This window comes from Pteronotus mesoamericanus, unplaced genomic scaffold (genome assembly GCF_021234165.1).
Source record: "Pteronotus mesoamericanus isolate MK-2021 breed Mesoamerican mustached bat unplaced genomic scaffold, CSHL_Meso_final contig_75, whole genome shotgun sequence".
NCBI classification, from domain to species: domain Eukaryota; kingdom Metazoa; phylum Chordata; class Mammalia; order Chiroptera; family Mormoopidae; genus Pteronotus; species Pteronotus mesoamericanus.
In genome coordinates, this window is record NW_026555249.1 from 7492759 (window position 1) to 7515987 (window position 23229).

At 34.0% G+C, this 23229-nt stretch overlaps 1 protein-coding gene and 1 pseudogene across 3 annotated transcripts in view; one reads left to right on the forward strand and one right to left on the reverse strand.

Annotated features, from left to right (window-relative positions):
* Window positions 1–23229, forward strand: part of NIPBL (NIPBL cohesin loading factor) — a 184713-nt gene that overhangs the window by 59925 nt on the left and 101559 nt on the right. For all 3 annotated transcript variants that reach the window (XM_054583947.1, XM_054583946.1, XM_054583949.1), the window contains 3 exons: window positions 17748–17890; window positions 19820–19985; window positions 22020–22147. In XM_054583947.1, the coding sequence (XP_054439922.1) occupies window positions 17827–17890; window positions 19820–19985; window positions 22020–22147 (358 nt within the window). In that variant the 5' untranslated portion in view covers window positions 17748–17826. The remainder of the gene's footprint in view (window positions 1–17747; window positions 17891–19819; window positions 19986–22019; window positions 22148–23229) is intronic.
* LOC129079034 (40S ribosomal protein S27-like) lies at window positions 4698–4854 on the reverse strand (annotated as a pseudogene).

Consider the following 23229-nt stretch of genomic DNA (forward strand, 5'->3'; position numbering starts at 1 on the left):
AATGCCTAATGGGTGGCATTCTGTCTATTCCTTTGAATATTTGAAATTTTACTCTTTGATTAAACAACGTCATTAGAGATCTACACGCTTGGATTACATTATTTTGGCCTCTCTATAGATTTGCTTTTACTGAATTGTGTATTTAGGATGTGATTTTTTTTAAAGAAAAGAAAATTGTCCCCAAACAGATTTTGGGGGCCTTTTTTTAGGGATGCTGAGATCACAGTACCTTGGAAAAGCTGTGCTTCTCCTGAATAACTGATTCACTTCTGTAGGCACTGTGTATTTTCTTCTTTGTCTTGCTGACTAGGAGCTTAAGCCACATGTGCGGGTCAGCTCTTGGAGTTTTGGAGAGCAATATAACATGCTTGTCTCTGTGCCATTTTTATTTATTTTCTTTAACTGAATTTATCCTTTGCCCTGAATCTTCCACCTGTTTATTTCAGATCCTTGTGGAATGAAGCAGGATGTGATATGTGTGTTTATGAATGTATGTGTATGTGTATACTATATCTTTAGTTGTCCAAGCCAGACCCTGAAAGTTGTCCTAGATGTTTTCCTTTCACTTAACCTCCACATCCAAGTTGTCACCAAGTTTATCACTTTTATATCTGTATATCTCTTTCTTATTCTTACCTGCGCTGTCTTGGTTTAGGGTATCATTGCTTCATTAGAACTTCTCTACCTTACTGTTCTTCCCAACCACAGCCTTCTCCTCCTCCACAGTGCTGCTATATGAGAATATGTTCTCGTAGCAAGATCTGTTCATATCATTTACCCAGTACAAAATCCTTCTAAGGCTGCAAACTCATCATAACTGGATTCCTTAATTTCAGCACATAAAGTTTTTCATGATCTGGCATCTACCTTAACTTCCTCACTGTCCACGTCTTTTATCCTGAAGTACTTGAAATTTCTTAAAGCTGTAGAAAGATATGTAGTTCATATCTTTCTGTCTTTGCATCTGCTTTTCCCTCTGCCCAGGATACCTTTTCCACTCTTTTTTCACTGAGAGTTCTTACCAAGCTTTCAAAATTTATTGCAGGTGATATCTTCCTCAGAAGCCTTTCCCTATCTTCTAGCACAGTAATTATCAGTAAGATTCCTAGGTCGGTAGCATTAACTTCGTCTTGAAAAATTGTTAGAAATGCCAAAACTTTTGGCTATTAATCAAACTCTGGGGTGATAACTCAGCAATCTCCAGAGCCCAGTGGTTTTCAGACTTCAGCATGTATCAGAATCATCTGGAGGACTTGTTAAAATGACGGCTCCCATTCCTGAAAACCTTGGGTTGGGTGGGTATAATAGGTTATATTTATCACCCCTGTTCTTTGCTCCTCTTTGTATCCAAGTCCTTTTCCAAGTAGTACTTCCTCCCACTCCTAAAAACGCAGAGAATATTTCTTTTCCCCTTGACTTCTTTGTATTTGGGCATAACATGCTTTGACCATTGGAATTAGTGGTGTGGCATGACCAAACACTTGAAAAGCATTTGCAGGATTAGGCTTGCAACTTTGGTGCCTCTGCTGTCTCCAAGACACCAACACGTTCAGTCAACCTGGCTCACTGAATCTGGGAGAAGGTTGAGAGATTATTTTTTTTAAACCACTGAGTTTTTCTACTGGATATATACCTAGGAGTGAAATAGCAGAGCCACAGGAGAGTCACCTTTAACAGATAATATCAATTCTCCAAAGTGGTCGTACCAATTTTGTATACTCCTATCAGCATTATATGAGTTGTTTTGTTTACCTTGCTCTCATTCCAACAGTTGAAATGATTAGTATTTTTAATTTTAATGTAGTGGTATCACTGTGGTTGTAATTTGCATTTCCCTATAGACTGACAAAGTGAAGCACCTTTTTATGTAGAAAATTGAATCAGTTTGATTAATTGATCTAAGTTCTGTGAGGCATAGGGGTTGTCATCTTTTTGTTCATTGCTATACAACAATGCATTGCACAGTATAGGCACTCAATAAATGTTCGTTGAATAAATAGTATAAGAGCAGAACTTGAATGTTCGTTTGAGAATTTGCTGACTTTACCTAATAATTGGTTCTGTGACCTCTGTCAAGATACTTAACATCTCTAGGTCTTCATTTTCTTGTCTGTAAAATAAGAGAGTTCAACTATTTTATTCCTGAGCTATTTTTTAGCTATAAAATTATGTGATTCTGGAATGTATAAATTGCTTTTCACATTGTTTCTGTTATTTTGGGACTCATGCTTTCACATGCTTATTTTCTCGTGATTGTTTATTTTTTATTTTATATCCTCACTTCATTTTCACCTAACTTTTAAAATGAAAGGAGGGAGGGAGGAACGGACATAGGGACTTAGCCTGCAGTGATGTCCCCATAGCAGAGAGCACAGTGGACACTGTATTTAAATACTGTTCTCCAATAACTAGAACCAGCACTCTTCCAGAAAGAAGTCTTTATCCACTGCTGGGGTAGGGAGTATATGAGATGAGGTTGGAACATCTTATTTCACTGGAAAGTAAAGAATTGCTGAATAATAGGACATAATAAAAGGATGTGGAAGTCAGCTTAAAGGAGCTGCTGCTGTCCAAGTCTGGGACAATTCAATGGCACTTCATTGAATAAAAAAGAAATCCCTGACTCCATACTGGAAGGAAGGGAGGGGTGGGGGAAATGCTCCAATACAGTAGAATGCCAGCTAATAAATATAACAGATGGATAGAAAATCATTAATGGTGTTACAAATAGGGAGGGAAAGTTTGGTGGCACCAGTTATTTACGTAGTTTCAAAGTTATCTCTCTCCAAATTACTAACTACAAAGGATAACTTTACAGTGGAGAACATGGCCCACACCACCATAAATCAAGTGATCAAAGTTTAAAAAACTAATATCAGATTCTTCCTGATACAATGCACTGAGAAGGATATAACAGTTACCTCTGTGGTATTCCTACCAAAAATGCATCACTTGAATCTAATAACATCTGATAAACCCAAATTGATGGATTCTACAGAATTTTGCCTATACTCTTAAAAGGTATCAAAATCAATAGAGAAAGTCAAAGGAAGTATTCCAGAATAAAAATAAAAACCACAAAAACAAAAACTAAAGAGGCATAACTAAATGTCATATGTAATCCTCAATTGGTTTCGGAACCAAGAAAAAAATAATAGCTATAAAAGGATATTATTGTGACAAGTTACGAAATAAGGACCAGGGATTAGATATTATTTTATATTTCCTGATTTTGTTCATTGTACTGTGATCATCTTAGAGAATGTTATTGTTCTTAGGAGTATTTACAGGAATGGACCATATTTCCACCTAATCTCAAATAGTTCTAGGCAATGAACTGTGAACACACAGTGGCAGGGAGGAGGGAGATAATGTGAATGTTAAAGCAAATGGGGCAATATCTAAAAAATTGGTGAATCTGGATAAAGTTTGGCAGTTTCTTGTACTTGTGGCAGTTTTATGAAACTTCGTAACTTTTTTGCTAAGTTTGAAATTATCTCCTCAACCTAAGAGTGTTTGAAAATTTAAATTCTTCAGAAAAACTCGTAAAAATTGTTAATAATTTTTAAAAGTTTTAAAAAATTAAATTTTAAGAAAAACCTTCTGCCTATAAATTGCTCTGTAATTTCTAAGTCAGCTAGTCTGAACAGTTTGTTTCATAATAAAAGCCTGTAATGCGAATTAACTAGGTACTATGTAGAACACACAGACTATAACTGCTTTTAAATTTTTTTATTTTTAAATAAAAAAGTAGATTCATAGGAAGTTTAAAAAAAACAACAGTATAGGGATATCAGGTGCACCCTCAACCCAGCTTCCCCCAAAGGTAATACTTGTATACAACTCTATAGTTTCAAAACCAGGAAATTGACATTTGCATAATCCAAGAATTTATTTAGATTTAGTGCATTCTTTCTATAAAGTTTTGTCTTGTGTATAGCTATGTATAACCACACTCAACAAACAGAACTGATTTATCAACACAAGCACCATTTCCTTCTACTATCACTTCACAGCCACATACCTGCAACTCCTCATCTCTAACCCCTGGTAACCACTGATCTGCACTTCATCTCTCTGATGTTGGTATTTCAAGAAGAATGTTACATAAATGGAATCATACTGTATGTAGCCTTTTGAGATTCCCATTTTTCACTATAATTTTCTTGAGATCTATCCAGAGTTGTTATGTGTGCCAGTTGTTTGTTTGTATTGTTGAGTAGTTTTCTAAGGTATAGATCTACCACAATTGTTTAACCATTCACACATTCATGGACATTTGGGGTTTTTTCCCAGTTGGGGCTATTACCAGTAAAACTGCTATGAACATTCATGTGCAAGGTTTTACATGAACATAAGTTTTCATTTCATAAATACCCGAGTGTACTTTTTTCCTTATTCAGCGTTTAGGGATTTTTTTAACATTTTTTTAATTGATGAAAGAGAGACCATCGAATCTGTTATTCCACTTATTTATGCATTCATTGGTTGATTCTTGTGGTGTGCCCTGACTGGGGAAATGAATCTGCAACCTAAGAGCCCTGAGCTACCCAGCCAGGGCCCTAATTTTTTACAGTTTATTCTGATCCAATTAATTTCATACTTTATTGTGAAAAACCATTGTTCCTTATAGTATTTTTTTAATCCAAAATGTGTTTGCTGGGATGGTTCCACACTCATCTTGATTCAGAATGCTTTTAGCGCTGCTTCCTTCTGAAGGGGCACCCTTCTGTCAGCCTTGCTTTCCCCTCTGAAGGCTGACAGAACAGTGGAGCAGCCAACACACAAAATCACCTTTTGTGCATGGCTGACGACCATGGTGATTTTATAGCATCCTGGGCATTTTTCGTCCATGAAGTAGGAACTGGGGCTCTGTACCAGGCGCTTCTTGTGTTTTCTCTTCTGGACAGGGATAAAGGAGATCCTTAGTGGCAAGCGTGTTGTGGGGAGATCATCACTACTAGAAAGGCTCCTTCTAGTATTTTAAAGCTATGTCTAAGACTGTAAAAATGGTGATTTTAAAGAGTAGGTGCAGTCTTTGTGAAAAGGGAGAAAGAGAGGTTCAAAATTAAACAACTCTAGTTGCTCTGTTCAGTAACTAAGATATGTATGTAAATAGCCTCTTAACGGGGCCTGCCAAACTAAATATTATCTAATTTGTATGTAACTTTTCTCCCTCACCTTGTATCAGTCCATTATTATGTACCAGCCACATAAAGTTTTACTTTGTGCTAGACCACGGTCTTTAGGGACTTGAAATGCTAGTCCCTCCCATCCCCAGTTTTTCCTTTTTGCCTAGCTCTTATTCATGAGATTTTCTTAGTTGTTATCTTTTCTTCTCCCCAAATGCCCTGTTCTTTTCACTTAGAAAAGAGCAAGAAAGCATTCAGAATGTTAAGAGCAAGAACTCTGGAATCAGACCATAGGCAACTTACGTAACCTTTATATGCCTCGGTTTCCATAGTAAAATGAAGATAACAGTAAAATAGAATAAGGATTAAACGAATTCATGTGTAAATATGAATTAAAGGAACAAAACATAAGTTAATGTGAAATTTAATATGTAAATTCCTTAGAACAATTCCAGGCATATAATAGGTGCTAAGTATCATCCCTTATTGTTATGAAATACATTATATCTGTCAGGTCCTATTCTAGGTGTTGGGTACTAAATGTATAATGGTAAATATATAAAGATTTCTTTTTTTTTTAAATCAGAAGATTAGGTAAACAAGGAAAAGGAAATTAGTCACTAACAAAATTCATCTGCTAGTGATAAGCATACTTATAACCAGGTGCTGGTAATGAGAAGCTAAGCTACGTCCTTAAGTCCAGGCAATTCAATATTCTGATTCAAATTGAAAGTGTTTAATATTTATATTAAGTCTTATTTGCTTTTGTGTTTATATATAATAGTTAATTGTGTTAAAAATTATTTGAGAAACCTTTCTACATCCATTTTCTGCAAAATCACTTCCTCCCATTTTATGTAGATTTCTTAAACAACAATAAAAGTCCACTGTAACATGAGATGAAGTTTCTCTTCTTAATCGTTTATTTTAGGTTACTTTTAAAATCCATCAGGCATCATGTATTCTGGGCGCAGGAAATCACTAGTTAATGTCCCAAAATTTTCCAAACCAAGAAACAAACTAAAGAAGACAGTAAAAGCACTGTTTTGAGAATTTAAGAGTTAATTAAAGAGTTTGTGCAGGTCCTTTTGCTCTTTAATAGCATTATCATGGAGATCTATTATAACACAAAGTCATTTGATTCTGTATTTTCATTAACCTTCTACCTCAGGCTGTGGTTCCTATTATATTTTCTTTTTAATCTGTGTTTGATAGAAAGTTTACTTTTGTATAACTGTGATTACTAATTTCTTCAGAAACTCTACTTAAAATTTAAAAATCCATGTGTCCTAATGAAAGATGGACTGATAATGAGATTTTTTTCATTCTATATACAAAAAAGATACAGCATTTGAGGTTATGAAATCTGTATTTTATGATTAGTTCATTGAACATGAGCTTATTAATTTAGAAAAATATGCATCCTAACTTAATATCATCCTTAATTTATATACTTTTGTCCTATAAAATGGCATAGTGGTAGGGGCATGGTCCATTGTAAATCATAAAAAGGTTACTGTAGACAGTGTGAACCAGAAATCATCTTTCTTTGTTTATTACTTCTTCCCCTGTAAATTCAGCTACTTAAAATAATTTTGAAATTTAGCTCCTTAGTAAGGAGCTGTTTGTTATTGGCTTAAAATGACTTTTTAAAAGTTTATCTTCCCCAAAAAGCTATCCTGCTAGTTTTTTCATATTCATTAGTCATAATATTTAATGATGCTATTTGGTTCTCTTGAATTCCTTTGTGGGTTTTTAAACTAATTACCAAACTAAAACCTGAGGGAAACATGGTGTCTTAGTCCATTTGGGCTGCTGTAACAGAATACAATAGACTGGTTGGCTTATAGACAACAAATTACTTCCTCCCAGTTCTGAAGGCTGGGGAGCCCAAGATAAGGCACGAACAGATTTAGTGTCTTTGAGAATCCCCTTCCTGGTTTGTAGATTGACATCTTACTGTGTCTTTATTTTGTGCAAGGGGCAAGGGAGCTCTGGAATCTCTTTCATGAGGGCATTAATCCCATTCATGAGGGCTCCCTTCTCATTACCTAATCCCTCCCAAAGGCCCTATCTCCAGATACCATCACATTGGTGACAGGTTTCAGCATATGAATTTGTGGGAGCGATAGGGGGTGGTGATGGAACATTCAGCCCATTAGTGTATGGTTTAGAGGGAATAGATCTGAAAAAAGGAAAGTTTTTCATTAATGCTGACTTTAGTATGAGACAGTATTTTGCACCCCATAAAAAACGTTCCCTTATTTAAAAAAAAAAAACTTTATTATGAAAAGCCTTAAGTAGATGCAGAGTAAACAGGAGTATAATGAATTCCTAATGCCCATCACCTAGCTTCAGCAATAATCAACATGCTGTCATTTTAATTTTACCTAACCCTCCACCCATTCTCTAACCACTTTCGCAGTTTTTTGGAGTTTGGTAATATTTACATATACAGAAAAACATAAATCTTAGCTTTGCAATTTTAACAAATGTGTACACTTACGTTAATTAATACAAGGTCTGTCCAGAAGGTATCCAGCCACATAATATGAAAAATAGAGATATTTATTGAAGATGATACAAGAAACATTGTACATAGGACAGTGATGCCTCAGTCCCCGTCAAAGTAGGCACTCTGGGAGCTCACATAGTTCTTGCAGTCGCCATCAGTTGCTCCATCGTATTTTCCTGAATCTCATCAACAGCCTGACATCTCTTCCTTTCAAAGGTGATTTTACTTTTAGGAAAAGCCAGAAGTCGCAGGGCGCCACATCTGGCCTGTAGGGCAGCTCTGAGTCACCTGGGTGATTTGATGTTTCTCAAAAAACTCTGGACGAGACACAATGCATGAGCAGGAGCATTGTCATGATGAAGCTGCCAGTCACCAGACGCCCATAGCTATGGCCTTCTGAAACATCTAAATAGTTTCCATGGAGGAATGCTCAAGCTTAATGCAAAATTTGATGCAGATTCATTGCTCTACTTGCTCAGTCATTTTGAATGTGACAGCCACACAGTACACATGGTCACTCAGTGGTATCTACTGCCCCTGTTACAGTGAAGTTGTCATTGTTCATGCGTGTGCATTCTAGTCCACTCTCCTTGACTGCCAGGTTACATCAAAGTCTCTCAAACCGTTCTCAGTGTATTAGCAGTGGTTGGACTTTTTCTGAACAGACCTCGTATCCCTTCATCATATAGGACATTTTCATCACACCAGAAAGTTTCTACCCCACCACCACTATAAAAGAACAAATTGGTAATTGGACTTCATCAAAATTTTAAAAAATACTGCTAAGAAAATGAAAAGACTGGGATAAAGCATTTGCATAATACTTGTCTAATAGAGAATTTTTATCTAAAGCACATAAGTCATACTTTTAAAAGTCAACAGGAAGTTTGCCAGCTTCTGCTCTAGACATGTACTTACTGGGATATTAAATCAGAGATGTTCAGTAGTCAGTGGAACATTTGACTCTAGTGTACAAGGAGGTGTCAAAGTAGGAGATAGAAATTTTGGAATCCTTGTCACACAGGCGCTATTTGTAAAATCATGGCATTGAATTAGATCAACAATAGAGTGAGGACACAGTGATGAGAAAGATCCAAAATAGGATTCAGGAGTGGCCAGTGTTGTGTGAGTAAAAACTAGGAGAATGTGTGGTTCTAGAAAACAAAGACTTGTTCAAACAGTAGAACATGATCAACTGTGTTGAGTGCTAGGTCAAATCAGATGAGGTCTGAGGCTTGTGCATTGGCATTAAGCAATGTAGATGCCGTTATTAACCACGACAAGACATCTGGTGAAGTGATGAGAATAAAAACACCGTGTACTTTTAAAGAAAGTAGAATTAGAGGTGAATATAGACAGCTGAGGAAATTTTGCTGTGCTAGGAAGTAGAAAAATTAAGCTATTGGAGGAGAATACAGGGTCAAGGTAAGGTGTTTGGTTGGATTTCGGTTTTAGTGGGAGTAGGGGTAATTATCATGTAGAAGTTTATATGCTGATTCGAATGGTTCAGTAAGAGGTAAAATTGATGATGCAGGAGAGAGAAGAGAGGTGCTGGAATGATATTTTTCGGGAATTAACACCAGAAAAAGGATCAGTAATGCAGATTATGCATAAGTGATCTTGATTTTTTTGATTTTTTTTTTTTTTTTTTTTTTGCATGTCTTCTTTGTGTGCTCTTCTTTCACAGTTGCCCTTCCAGGTACTTTAACTATGATCTTAACCTGTTGAACTGGAAGAATTTTCTGTGGTATCTGAAAAATTCTCTTTGGTCTAGTGAGTTGTGTTGAAGAATTCCTTGTTCCTAGGGACAGTGTCACATAATGAGGATCAAGAGAAAAGTAGCCATCATTTCTTGAAAAGATTGTTAGAACAGCCAAATTCCAAATAGCTAACAGAACCAAGATGACTGATAGGACTGTTACATACTTTTATAATATAATATTAATGTAAAAGTGTTGGTGTATCCAGGTTTTTCTTATATTTTACCTATATCCAAAAATTTTCCCTGTGTTTAAACAAAAAAAAGACAGACTTGAGGATCTGTTGCTCTCTAATGGGGTGGAATAATCAATTGAGAAGAATCTGGCTAACCTTTATCAGACCAGTATAAAAATGTGAATTTAAAATTTTTACATTAATTGAAAATGTGCCCTCTTGTGGACTATTCAGTAATTTTACATAAAAGTGTTTTATATCTCAAATTAAATAATTATGTGTTATCAAATATGTCTGGTCAAAAGTTGAGACTGTATATGTTATCATTCTTTAAGATCTAACCCTCATTTAGAAAGAAAGAAAATCTCCACTGATTTTGCATTTCTGATAACATTGCATGAGAAATAGTCTTACGGTATAAGATACAGTCCCAGCCTTTATTAGGGGCTGGAGATAGGCTGTTTCTTTTGCAGTGTAAAAGGTGAGAACCTATATGGTATGGGGAGTTTAGTAGGAACCCAAATAATTCATAGCAGCACTTGGAAATATCCTCCATGATCTCTCTGCAAAAAAGATTTTAATCAAATTCTAGGGCTCAGGATTTTATTTTTTTTTCCTTATGCAGCACATATTTTTGTTATGATTAGACATCATGTAACTACTCTGCAGGCCTTTGCTAGGCATTTTAACTAGTAATCAGCTGGGCCCTTCTCAAATGATGGGAAGTTTTATTAAAGTTGCTTTGTGTAGAAATGGCATGCATGTGAAAGAAATTGTTTAGCTCCAGCCAGGTAGCTCAGTTGGTTGGAGTGTCATCCTGATACTCCCAGGGTGCAGGTTCAATCCTCAGTCAAGGCACATAAAAGAATCAGCCAGTGAATGCATAAATAATCGGAATGACAAATTGGTATCTATCTCCCTCCCTTCCATCTTTCCTCTCTCTCTCTAAAATCACAAATAAATAAATACATACATACATACATAAATAGATAAGAACAAAGAAGAAAGCTGATTATAGAATATAATGTTTTATTGTTTTATTTCTTAATGAACATACGCATATTCTGTTAAGTGCTTTTGAGGCACGCTAAATCTAAACTTGATTTACTTATTAGTGACTTCTTTTTCTCTTCATGGTATTACTCAATAATGTAACTGTGGCCTTCTGTTACATACTATAAATACGATATAGCCACATTATTGGGCTATGCGCGCGCACGTGCGCACACACACTCTCTCTCTCCCTCTCTCTCTCTCACATTGTTGATATCCAACCGGGAGGTCAGGGTTCCAGAAGCAAAGCATGTGTCCAAAGAGAGCTTCTATCAACCCGTGGCCCAGGATGTCTATGAATGCAGCCCAATGCAAAATTGTAAATTTACTTAAAACCTTTTTGGGTTTTTTTGCTCATCAGTTTTCATTAGTGCTTGTGTATTTAATATGTGGCCCAAAACAACAACTCTTCCATTGTGGTCCAGAGACATCAAAAGGTTGGACACCCCTGCTTAAAGTTTTGTTTTATTTTGCATTTTCTTATTAATGGAAATAATTTAGAACTATAGAAAAGGAGAAAGCTTTTAAAGAAGTGAGAATTTTCAGTGAAGCTGACTGGGAACTGTTTGCTTTTGAGCTGAGATTTGAAGAAGATCTTTTTGAAGTGTCCTAAAGAGAATTTTCTGTTGAATGGTAGGCAGCAAAAAGGAATCTGAAGGTAGCTTGACTCAGGTGAAAGGATTTTATTGGAGAGGTGCCAGTTTTTAAGCTATCACTGTTTCCTATTTAAAATAGTATTTAAATAATACAACATAGATTTATTTCCTAATCAAGCTACTTAGAATTTGTATTCTGCCTATTTCCCAAAAGAATTTGAGGCAGTTTATACTATTTAATATAAACTAAAATAATAAAAAATATACCAGTTTTTCCCCCCCATCCCCACCCCTCACAAAATAACATTACCAAGGAAGAAAAGTGTTAATTAGCTAAATAGTTCACATATATAAAATGTCAGTTTACTCAAAATTATGTTATAATTACACGAGATAACAACATCATGTAAAGAATGCTGAACTACAAATCCAAATATCTGTATTCTAGTCTTGAATAGGTCAGTCACTGGCTGTGAGACCTTGAACAAACATTTAGCTTATTAAAAGAACAGTTTCCTTTACCTTTTATTGGTTTATTTTTCTGTCATAGCAATATAGATATTTCCCAGTTTTATTTCCTTCTGGTAGATAGGCACAAGAATGTAAGATTTTTTGATTAGAAATTCCTGAGTTCAGATTCCAGCTCTACTAAATGCTATCTGCATAGCCATTGGCAAAGCATTTAGCCTCTGATCCTTCATTTTTGCATCTGCGAAGTAGAGATAATCTTCACAACTTTCTTAGTTTGGTGTGATAAGGAAAGATATGTGTTAATGTCTGGCACATAAGAAATGATAAAAAAAAGTTCCTCTATAACCTTATCTCATCCATTATTATAATTTAACTATCGTTAATTAATCCTCATTAATTCCATATCTGTAGCTGTAGTTCTGACCACTTTTGTCAGTTCCAGAATACCCGACTTCCCACTTTAGACATCTCCAACTAGATGTTACATTGGCATTTTAACTTGAATGAGTCAAAAATCACACCGTAATTATATGTCAGTACTGCAGGAGTCTTCCAACAACTTTCTGCCTACATTCTTCTCATCACTCTTATCATTAGTCTTACTGAAAGCTTAAGTTCACTTATATCAAAGATATGGGAACAAAAGATCACAATTTCATAACAAACTCCTTTGTGAGCTCCAATTCACTTTTCTGGCTTGAACTCTGGCCAGAGTATTTATGAATTCACTCTGCATATCTGTTAGTCTTTATTAGTATCTAGCACAGTGCCTTCATACAGTAGATTCTTAATACAGGTTTTATAGATAACTATGTTACTTTCCCAGAGAAATTTATATACAAATAGCAGCAACTGTTGGAAGATTCATTTAATGATTTTACTTTTATACATAGTTTATATGATTTTTTTCTGAATTATAAATTAATACTTAATAGATTTTTAAAATTCCAAAGCAACAAAAATGAGAATTTCCCCAAATCCCTGAATACATTCCCACAACCATTGTTACTGGCTTGAAAATATATTCTGTCATGCTAAAACATTTATATAAATGATAAGAAAATACATTTGTATGAAAATTATTTTTAAAATGGGCTTGAATTTTACACATTGGTATTCTTTTAATTAGCAATATATCTTCTATATTTTTTCATGAATTTTAAGAATCTTTGGCATTTAAAAAATAAATTTGATGCAGATTGTGGAGGCATTAAAATATGAAGTAGTTACAATAAAATTGGTTCAGGTTTTAAGTCAATGATTCTTTTCCTTTCCTCCCCCTGGAAGATGTACCCTCTTTACATTTCCATGGGCAAACTCAAATTTCAATGGGCAGAAACTGTTTCCATCTTAACTGCTTCACTTTGCTTTCCTAGCATAGTATCTGACACAGTGACATGAAGTAAGTATTGAATGCATCATCCTGGAGAGCTAAATACTATAGAAACATAGTGTGTTCTTTTGGATACCATTTATAATTCAAGGAGTACGTGTATGGGGTTGGATGAACTTAATGACATTTAAAAATTATTTTCACTATCATGTGAAAGGAAAATGCTTTAATTATGTCAAGAAAAAAAAAGATGAAGCAGATTTTCCTGGAGAAAACGCAAAGTAGAATTTTAAAGGAATTCCAATTATTAAATTAAGGCAGACTAAATAGTTGCTATGGGAAAATTACCCAAAATTGACATCTTACATTTAGTGTACACTCATCTCATCATTCCTGTATTTGGAGGAAATAAAGGATTTGTACTTGACTGGAATTATTTATTAAAATGTCTTTTTAAGAAGTTATGAACATAATATAAACATACCAGAGTATTTACTTATTCAAGATTGATTTTCTTTAGGAGTTTTGCCTACTGCTGTGTAGTCCAGGTCAAGGATAAAGTAGAAGCGTACTTGAGGTACCATAGGAATTTGAACCAAGTACTAGGTGTGGTTATAAAATAAGGAATCTGATTCTGTAAAGACATCATCATCTTACTTTATAGTTAACATGATATAGCTTACTGAATAACATTCATTTAAATTTGATGTTTCATTAAAGCTGTACAGTAATATTAGACATATGCATGTTATGAAACATTTCTGAGATAACATAGGTGACAAGAGCATGATGCAGAAAGTGTATAATAAATATCAGATCACATTTATTGAATCTTACTACATGCCCAGCTCAGTTTTAATTACTTTACATATATTTTGTTTCATCCTTATACAACATAGTTAGAAGTGGTAATATTACCTGCCTCATATTTCAGAGAAGAGGAAACTGGGGTGCAGAGACACTCAGTAGCTTTTCTAAGGTTATATAGTAAATAAATGTCCTTGTATTCAAATCCAGACAGGCTGGATTTGACTATACATTGTGACTACCTCCTTTCCTCTCATCTGTATTGATTGTAAAACATGATTTTTTAGTTGATGCATAGTAATCTTTCATAGATGTAACATTTATTATACCAATAATGTTAGGCTAATAGTATTTTAGCTGTTATATAAAGTGTCCATGTGCCAGACAGCCTGAGTTTGACTCCTGCTCTAGATGCATGTATGACCTTAGGCAAGCTACTTACCCTCTTTGTATGTCAAGTTTCCTCATGAATAAAACTGGATTATTACTACCTCAGTGTCATATAAAGATTAAATGAGAGCACATCTAAAGTGTTTGTAACTGATTTTTATTACATTGGAGGCGCTGAATAAATGTGAGTTACCATTTTTACGAGTTTTTCCCTACTAAAAAAAGGAAAATTGTTGAGATAAGACTATACACATTTTTTGGCTATAGAATACAGAGTGGCTGTCTAGGAGTGTTTATCTACCATCAGATTATGAGTGCCTTTTATTCAAAATCTATCCCAATTTGAACATTATAAGTTCTATCAATAATGTTTTATTTGCATTTCTTTTGTTTGCTTGAAGAAATCATAAATTTTGAAGTGAAATTAAATGAACAAAGAGCTAGGGTCTTTAAAAATCTTGGCAGGTGCTTAGAGGTTCCCTTCAGACTGATTATAATTTGCTGAAATAAAAATTTACCATAATATCTTCCACTAATTAATCATTATTCAGTTAACCCTCAAGCCATTCTAAAATTAGACTATAAATCATTTCTTAGTCATTTTTGTGTGTATGATATACAAGTTAGATCTTTTTTCTACCTTTAATTGCTGGTATTTATTTTAGCCAACTTATTATTTAAGTAATGGTGGGTGGGCATATCTAGGACTAGGATATGTGTCAATATTTGTAATACTGTGGTGAAATATATACAGGAGTTTCACATAAAAAATTATAATAGATCTTTTAGAAGTAGTGATTATTTGTACTCCCCGTTTTCCCTGATTTACCTATGTTTGTCTTCTGTTCCCCTCAAACATGTGGTTTAAAAAAAAGATTTTATTTATATATTTATTTTTATAGAGAGGGAAAGGAAAGGAGAAAAAAAGGGGAGAGAAACATCCAACCAGGGACCTGGTCCACAATTCAGGCGTGTACCCTGACCAGGAATCAAACCAGCAACCTTTCAGTTTGCAGGATGATGCCCAACCCACTGAGCTACAACAGTCAGGGCTCAAACATGTGTTCTTTAGTTAGCAGTAACACTGTTAATATTCTGTGTCAGATAGCATGTGAAGTGATTTACATGCATTTATTTTATTCTCATCACGACTTAGGAGGTGGGCTACTTTCTTCACTCTTCCATTTCTTTAAATCAGCAACTTTCAAACTGCTTTGCCTTGGGTGACTAACAAAGAAAGACATTTTACCTTGACTCACAAAGCAGTGTGCAACGTACCCTTATATTTCTGCTCCTACCATCACTCAATGTTGGTATCAACCCTCTAAATTTATTTTATAATCCACTAATCAGTCACCATTCACAGATTTTAAGTAAAACACTGCCTTAAGGGACAGTTCTAAGGCACTCATAATCTTCTTTCCCATTTGGTTACCATTTCATTCTGGTCACATTGTTACCCAGAGATAATGACTTTCAGCTTCAGTTCCATGTAAGTGTACTCTCATAGAGCCAGGTAGACCAAACATGGCATGATACAGAGCCAGAAACACCCTCTGTAATTAGTTAGGGATGTGTATATTCATTTTTAGAACTCTAGGAATGATGTGTTTTGATGGACTCTGGTCTCTTTCCAGCATAAGGCAGTAATATTTCCACAGATTACTCATATTTTTTCAAAATCTGTGACTTTTAGCTAAAATTTTAAGTCCATTGACCAGAGTCTTCTACTGTTCTTAAAAATCTTAGATTCCAATGAAAACAGCATAGTTCAGTATGAGATCTAAAGATCTGTCATCTACTCGGTCCATACTTAAAGCACTTTAAATCAAAAAAGCATTGTTGCTTCCCTTCCTTTTTCCCAGTTTTGAGTTGACATCAGAGTATCCAGATGAGTCCTTTCATCACCAGGAAAAGCACAGTCTGCCCTGGCTGGTGTGGCCCAGTGGATTGAGTGCCAGCCTAAGAACCTAGGAGTTGGTGGTTCAATTCCTAGCCAGGACACATGCCTGGGTTCAAGACCAGGTCCCAGTTTGGGGTGCACGAGAGGCAACTACACATTGATGTTTCTCTCCCTTTCTTGCTCCCTCCTTTCCCCTCTCTCTAAAAATAAATTCTTGATTTTAACTACCTGTATACCTCTACTTTTAATTTTCAAAGTTCTATTAAAATGTATAAGTAAGGGGAGTTAATACTGTTACTTCACTGTTTTGAAGTTTACAACCTAAAAAACTTAGATGTTCTCTTAAAAGTGGCTGACAGCAAGTGCATCATAAAGGGGAAAAAAAGGAAACATTTAAACTGAAAATTACAATTCAGCTTTTAATTTTAGCACTGTGTTTTAGTTTATGTGACATGGAACTCTATTTACTGATCAGTTTCTAGTCATTTAATTAAGGCATATCTTTGATAAATGTGCACTTATTAAAATGTTGTTTTACATTCTTCAAAAAAAAAGTTCTTGCACAAATACTGTTTAAGAAAAGATAAATGTTCTAAAGCCACGTGTTGAAATTAAGATGATAAAAATTTGGGCACGTTGAACAGAACAATGGGAAAAATGTTTAGAAATTTTATAAAATGTCTATACACATGTAAATACATCATAATAAAAACTTAATAAGTCAATTAAATCATTGTATGAAAACATTAAACTGTTATGCCTTTTTCTGCCCTGTACATGTTTTTATATTGATTATGTGATTGATTGATTCATTGATAAGAAGCATGCAGTGATAGGAGGATAAGTTAAGTACATGAACATTACCTAATTATCCAAGAATGAAACATGTTTCAAAAAATGTCGCAAAGGAATATATAATTATTTGCAAAAAATGTTAGGCAAGAAATGTTTTAAGTTCAGGATAGATTAAGATAGGAAGGCTTTTAGCTGAATTTGTTTGGGGTTTCATGAAATTGTGGAAACTTGCCGTGGATCTTGGAAAAATATAAAAATTGGGCTAACGTATAAATGAGCTACCTAGGTAGGGAAATGGCTATATAAGGAAATAAGTAACAATGAGGAAACACAAGGTAGATTCAAAAGAATTTGATCAGCTTAATTGGAGAGGATGATTTATATATCGAAGTAATGAGAGACAAAGCTAGAAAGGCAAGTGGAAGCTAGGCTTTAATGTATTTATGATATGGAAAAGAACTCTAATGCTTGTCAAAATTGAGTGTCCTTGTCTAGTAATACAGCCTTTTGATAACACATACCCTTGAGCCAGATTGCTTTGGTTCTAATCATTCCTCCACAAGTTACTTTCAATTCCCTGTAAATTAATTTTCTCTGTAAAAAGCAGAAAATAATACCTACCTTACTTCATTTGTTGGGAGGACTAAATGAGTTAATATATGCAAAGCACTTTGCAGTGCCTAACATACACTAAGTAGTTTATGAGCGATGGCTATTGTTCTAAAGGTTGAACATACAAGAAAAGCAGAAACATGAGCTCTTCCCTAATAGTAATATATTTAACATGTTGCAAATAATCATATCTTTTTCATTGCAGTGTTTGGGAAATGGGAAGTAATGACAGCTGGCACCTGAACTAAGTACTTTTATAGGCAACACCATTCCAGAACTTCAGGATGAATGGGGATATGCCCCATGTCCCCATCACTACTCTTGCGGGGATTGCTAGTCTCACAGACCGTAAGTTTGGTTAATTTATCTAATTTATGTTCCACTGTGTGTTAACAATGATTTTTAGAGAAACTGTAACAAAAATAATTTGTAACAAAATAAATAACAAAATTTTAGGAGTCTGTATTTTGAAAGAGACATCACTATTTCCTTTGATTCATTGGCATAAATGTGAAAGTATTAAAACTAGTCTAATCAGCTACTAAGAGGTAAGACCTTACTTTGTGTTTCATCCTAAGGACCTATTAAATAAATGGTAGCATGTGTTTGTGGTTTTACATGATAAAGGGATAAGTGCAAAAGTGAGGACCAAATAAAATTAGATCAAGCATTAAAAAAAATCAAAACTGAATAAACATTGGTTTGCATATAGAAACTAATACAGACTTTTTCAAAAGAATTTATAGAAATTAACTGGAACTGCCCTTCAAAGAAGAAAATTTGATAGTCTGACAATCTAATTTCTTAGTGATGGTTATGTTTAGTATCTGTTGGAGTTTGTCATATCAACAGCCTATTTTACTCTGAACAGTTAGGTTTAAAAGGCTCTCTTCAGTTTTTTGAGATTTACGTAGTATAACATTTATTTTTTTTACGGCCTTACTCTTTTTGTGGGAAACTCTAATTCTTTGTCCTTAATGGTACAAAAAGCTACCCACAATATCAGTCCCTGTGTCATCCTACTTAAATAAATAAAAAGAAAAAAATGATAAGAGAAGGATAGAAGGTGAGGAGATGGCATACTTTTTTGTGTGTGTGGCATTTTGCAACATTTAGGGCTTATAATAAAGGAGCTATGAGAAAATAACTTTAAGAAATGTTTTTATCAGTGTTGAGTATCCCCCAAATACTATTTTTCTGTTAATTTCCAGCTAGTTCTAGCAGGGGTAAAATAAATGACTACAGCTTTAAGATTAGGAAACTAACAGGCTAATTTGTGAAGCCTGAGATTACAAGGAAGTGTAGCCGGTGAGGTTAGGATAACTCAGCTTGAGAAAACTTTTAAAATTATTTTTAGGTTTATCACTTTGTTATAAGTAAGGCATAAACTCATGTAATCTATAGAAGTGCAAAATCAGGCATGCTACCAGGGATTTTCTTTTTATTTGTTCTCCCATTATCTCAGTAAGTAATAATTTGTTTCCTAGATTTTTATTAATAAAAAAAACTTGTTATTACCGATTGGGGCTGAGTATCATGATAGTAATACTGTCTAGGGGATTAGAAAGTAAGCCAAAAACAAAGACATTTTAATTAAATTTCTCAACTTTTAGTTTAGACAAATCATCAACTTTACATTTTTGTGAAGAGACATTAAATAGTTGAATTTAAACTATAAAACACCATGTGTTCTTTTGTTGCTGTTTAGAATAAAAATGAAGAGAGGAGAGAACTATTTAGGAATTTATAATAAAGGGGCTGTGGCTTAAATAATGGTTTAAAGCATAAAAAACAAAAAACAAAAAAACCTTAGATATTCTTCCTCCAGAGTCCTATGAATGTTCTGCTAAAGTGAGGTGTTTATGTTTGTATGTACTTAAGGTTTTAAAAAAGCATGGTACTTATCTATCTGGTGAAGAGTCAGGTATTGTTATTTATTTGAGGGTACTAGTGGTTCTGATAAGTCTTATAAGCAAAAATAAATGAGATTAATTAATGTAGTCTCAATTTTTGGAAGTTACTTAGTTTTAACCTTACCTTTTTGTCTATTTATTTGTTAAATTAATAAAAACTTTTAAGACATGAAAAATCAACATGAATATGAAGGAGCTGAGTTTTATTCTCAGATAGTAGTATAATCTATTATAGTCCAGGTGATTTAGGAGTTTTGTAGAGTTAATTGATATTTATAACTTATTTTTAATTCCAAAATATATATAAACACTAAGACTTATTACAGTCATTCAATTTCTAATACTCTGATTTTATTCCAAATAGTCCTGAACCAGCTGCCTCTTCCATCCCCTTTACCTGCTACAACTACAAAGAGCCTCCTCTTTAATGCACGAATAGCAGAAGAGGTGAATTGCCTTTTGGCTTGTCGGGATGAAAATTTGGTTTCACAGCTTGTCCATAGCCTCAACCAGGTATCAACAGATCACATGTAAGTACAATCTAAAATAAAAAGTTTTTTTCTTACAAAGAGAATCAGTATTCCTGGTTTTATTTTTTATTTCAAAAAAATTAGATATGTAGTTTATGTTTAAAAGATAACAACATCCAAGTAGGTCTATGGCCTTCTATAATGAGATATTAATGAGTTCTAAATAGGCCATAGTTACTTTGAGACAACAGTTCTAACCCATGTAGTTCTGTGAAGATAATTTTCCCAATAGTTTTGGAATAATCTTAAGATATCCATCATGATGGATCTGTGCAGAGGTCTTGAAGGTATCTTTCTTTTTCCTGGTATTTAATGGTTAGAATTCCCAGCCACTATGAACAGTGCTGCTGCTAGCTTTATCTGGAGTAGGCTCACACACTTTTCATGGGAAGTATAAAAACAACTCAAGACTAAATCCATGGAAGGCTACTATAGAATTAGGGACTCAATTTCCCCAGGGTTTATCAATACAATCTGAACAAAGGTGTGTGTTTTAAAAATAATATAAACTTACATAGTTTATTTATAAAATTTTTGCATATAAGTATACTTTTTAAATGTTACTTGTTTACTGCAAAAGCAGTATACATAGTATTTTAACAGCACAAAGTAATCTTAAATTATTTTTTAAAAAGTTAAATCTTTCCTATCTCTTTATATTCCACTACACAGTGGTACTTGTGTATCTTCCCATCCTTTAATTTTTTTAGATTTAAATATTCATTATTTAGAGAAATGAAAAAAGCACATTATAATGAAGCGGTTTCTGCCATTACATGCAATGTATACTTTGGGGCCATTTTTAAAGCTGATGACTCAGAGGTGAAATACTGAATGTGAATTTGCTGATGGAGAAACTGAAATATGATTAGTTAAAATCAGAAAGAAGTATAATACTAATATTTTGTCATTCCAGAAATTCAATAATGTCTAAATATTGCATCATTTGTTATACCTGTGCGTACTTAACCATTTTCACTAACTATTTTAAGAGATAAAGGGAAACGGTACATATACAGTTATGATTTATTTTATGGAGAGTTACTCTAAGATTGTGCTCAGAAATTTATTGAATCTTACCCTTGGACACCATCTTTATAATGTTTCTTAGATAGTGAGTTGAACAGTGACATGTAGTATATAAAATAAAATACTGCTTGCATTTAATTTTATCGTTTATCTTTTATAGTTATAAATTTAATTTGCTACCTACTTTCAGGTTTATTGAAAATTGTGACTGTCCCTTTCACGCCAAGATTGTGGGTTCAATCCCCAGTCTGGGCACATAAAAGAATCAGCCAATGAATGCAAATAAGTGGAACAAATTGATCAATGTTTCTCTCTTTCTCCCTGCCCTGCCATCCTCCTCCCTTCCCTCCCCTCCCTCTCTCTTTCCCTTCTGTTCTCTCTCTCTCAAAAAAAAAAAGTAACTAGTCTTAACCATTTTGGTAATTTTTTTTCCTCGTGACTTTATTTGAGGAAAAAAATATAAGATAGTAAATGACATAACCTCAGGGTCTTGTCTTAACTAATGTGGCAATAGTATGTCATTAAGAGGACACTCTCAAAATGACTGAGTCATATTCAGATATAAAGGCGAAAATATATTCCAAGCCCAAATATCAACTTCTGTGCATAATTATCACTTCTATACCCTTTTGTTATTTTGAATAATTTAGAGTAGACTCTGCTTTCTACTTTGAAACTGATGTAAGCATTCTTAAATAAGCTCATAGTTTCATAAAATATGTTTTGGGCTTGTTTGTATGTGTGTGTTTAAAATAAAATGGGGGAAAAAAGTTGTCCTTGGAAAAATTGTCCTCTATCATTTTGTTTCTTCCAGAAATGGCACCTTAAGAAACCCATCAAATTGTTAAACACACTTGTGCTATTTGTTTTTATACCATGTCTCCTTGTTTTTCTGTCCCAGCCTTTTCTGAATTTCACTAGTGAATTGCTATCTAACTAATATAGAATAGGAAATTCTTAACCAATCACTGTTTTAATTTTTGATATTTATTTTTTCAATGCCAGAGAGTTGAAAGATAATCTTGGCAGTGATGATCCAGAAGGCGACATACCAGTCTTGTTGCAGGCCGTCCTGGCAAGGAGTCCTAACGTTTTCAGGGAGAAAAGTATGCAGAACAAATATGTACAAAGTGGTGAGGTTCATAATAATTGAATTTTGTAGAATATTTTTATGGGTCCGTATCAGAACTTGTTTAACATGTATTAATTAAATTGAAGTATGTCCTTTAACAAGCTAGCATATCATCTATAACTGCTGCATTGATACCCTGAATCAAGCCAAGAAAGAAGGAAACTGAATGGATGCTAATGTTTGCAGTTTACCTTTTTATTTTTGTAGTTTAATATGCATCTAAATTTCTTGAAAATCAAAGTTTAAAGTGTATTTTGTTAGATATTTCAGAATGTGTTAGTTTACTCAATCAAAGAGCTTTAGGAATTTTTTTTTATTTTAGAAAATTATATAATTGATATGAAAGAAGTATTTTCATTCATCAAGTAATATTTGCAGAGCTTTCTAACATGAAGTCCATGTATAAATAATTATACCAGATATTAGTTTCATTATTGATAGTGATTACATTTATGGCTATACAGTAAGTAGCTAGTTTAACACCTCTGTTGCCTTAGCAATGGAAAAAATGGGTTTATAATAAGTTATTATTAAGGAAAAACCTATTTATAGTAAGTATTATAAAAGTCATAAAAATACGACTTACAACAAAGGTAGCATTTTTATGTGGTCTAGGAGCACCTTTGAGTTAGGAGCATTGTTCAGCCTGAATCTTACTGAAATTTTTGAGCCCAGGTACTTTGCATGGCTCTCAAGATTAAAATAGTCAGAAGGCAAATGAAGAAGGTTTAACTTATTTGATTAACTGTATTAAAAATATTGCCAGATTTACTGGAAGCACCTCCATGAAGCTCCCCATTCCACCTCCTAGTTTTGTTTTGTTTTTAATAGTAGTACGTTGTTGATTTTGTGTATTGTATATGGATTGTGTTTTTAAAACAATTGCTTATTTTGCTATTCATTCCTCAAAGAGAATCGTCTCTGCCCAACTCACCTTTTAGCAAATCGAAGGCAAGTATGCAGGGCAAGACTGTATCTTCACCAGAACTAATAAGCTGTACTGCAGTAATGGGAGACAGATCTGAATTTTGAAAGGAAACAAGAATTATACTCATTTTGAAAGAATGTTGGAATGAAAGACAA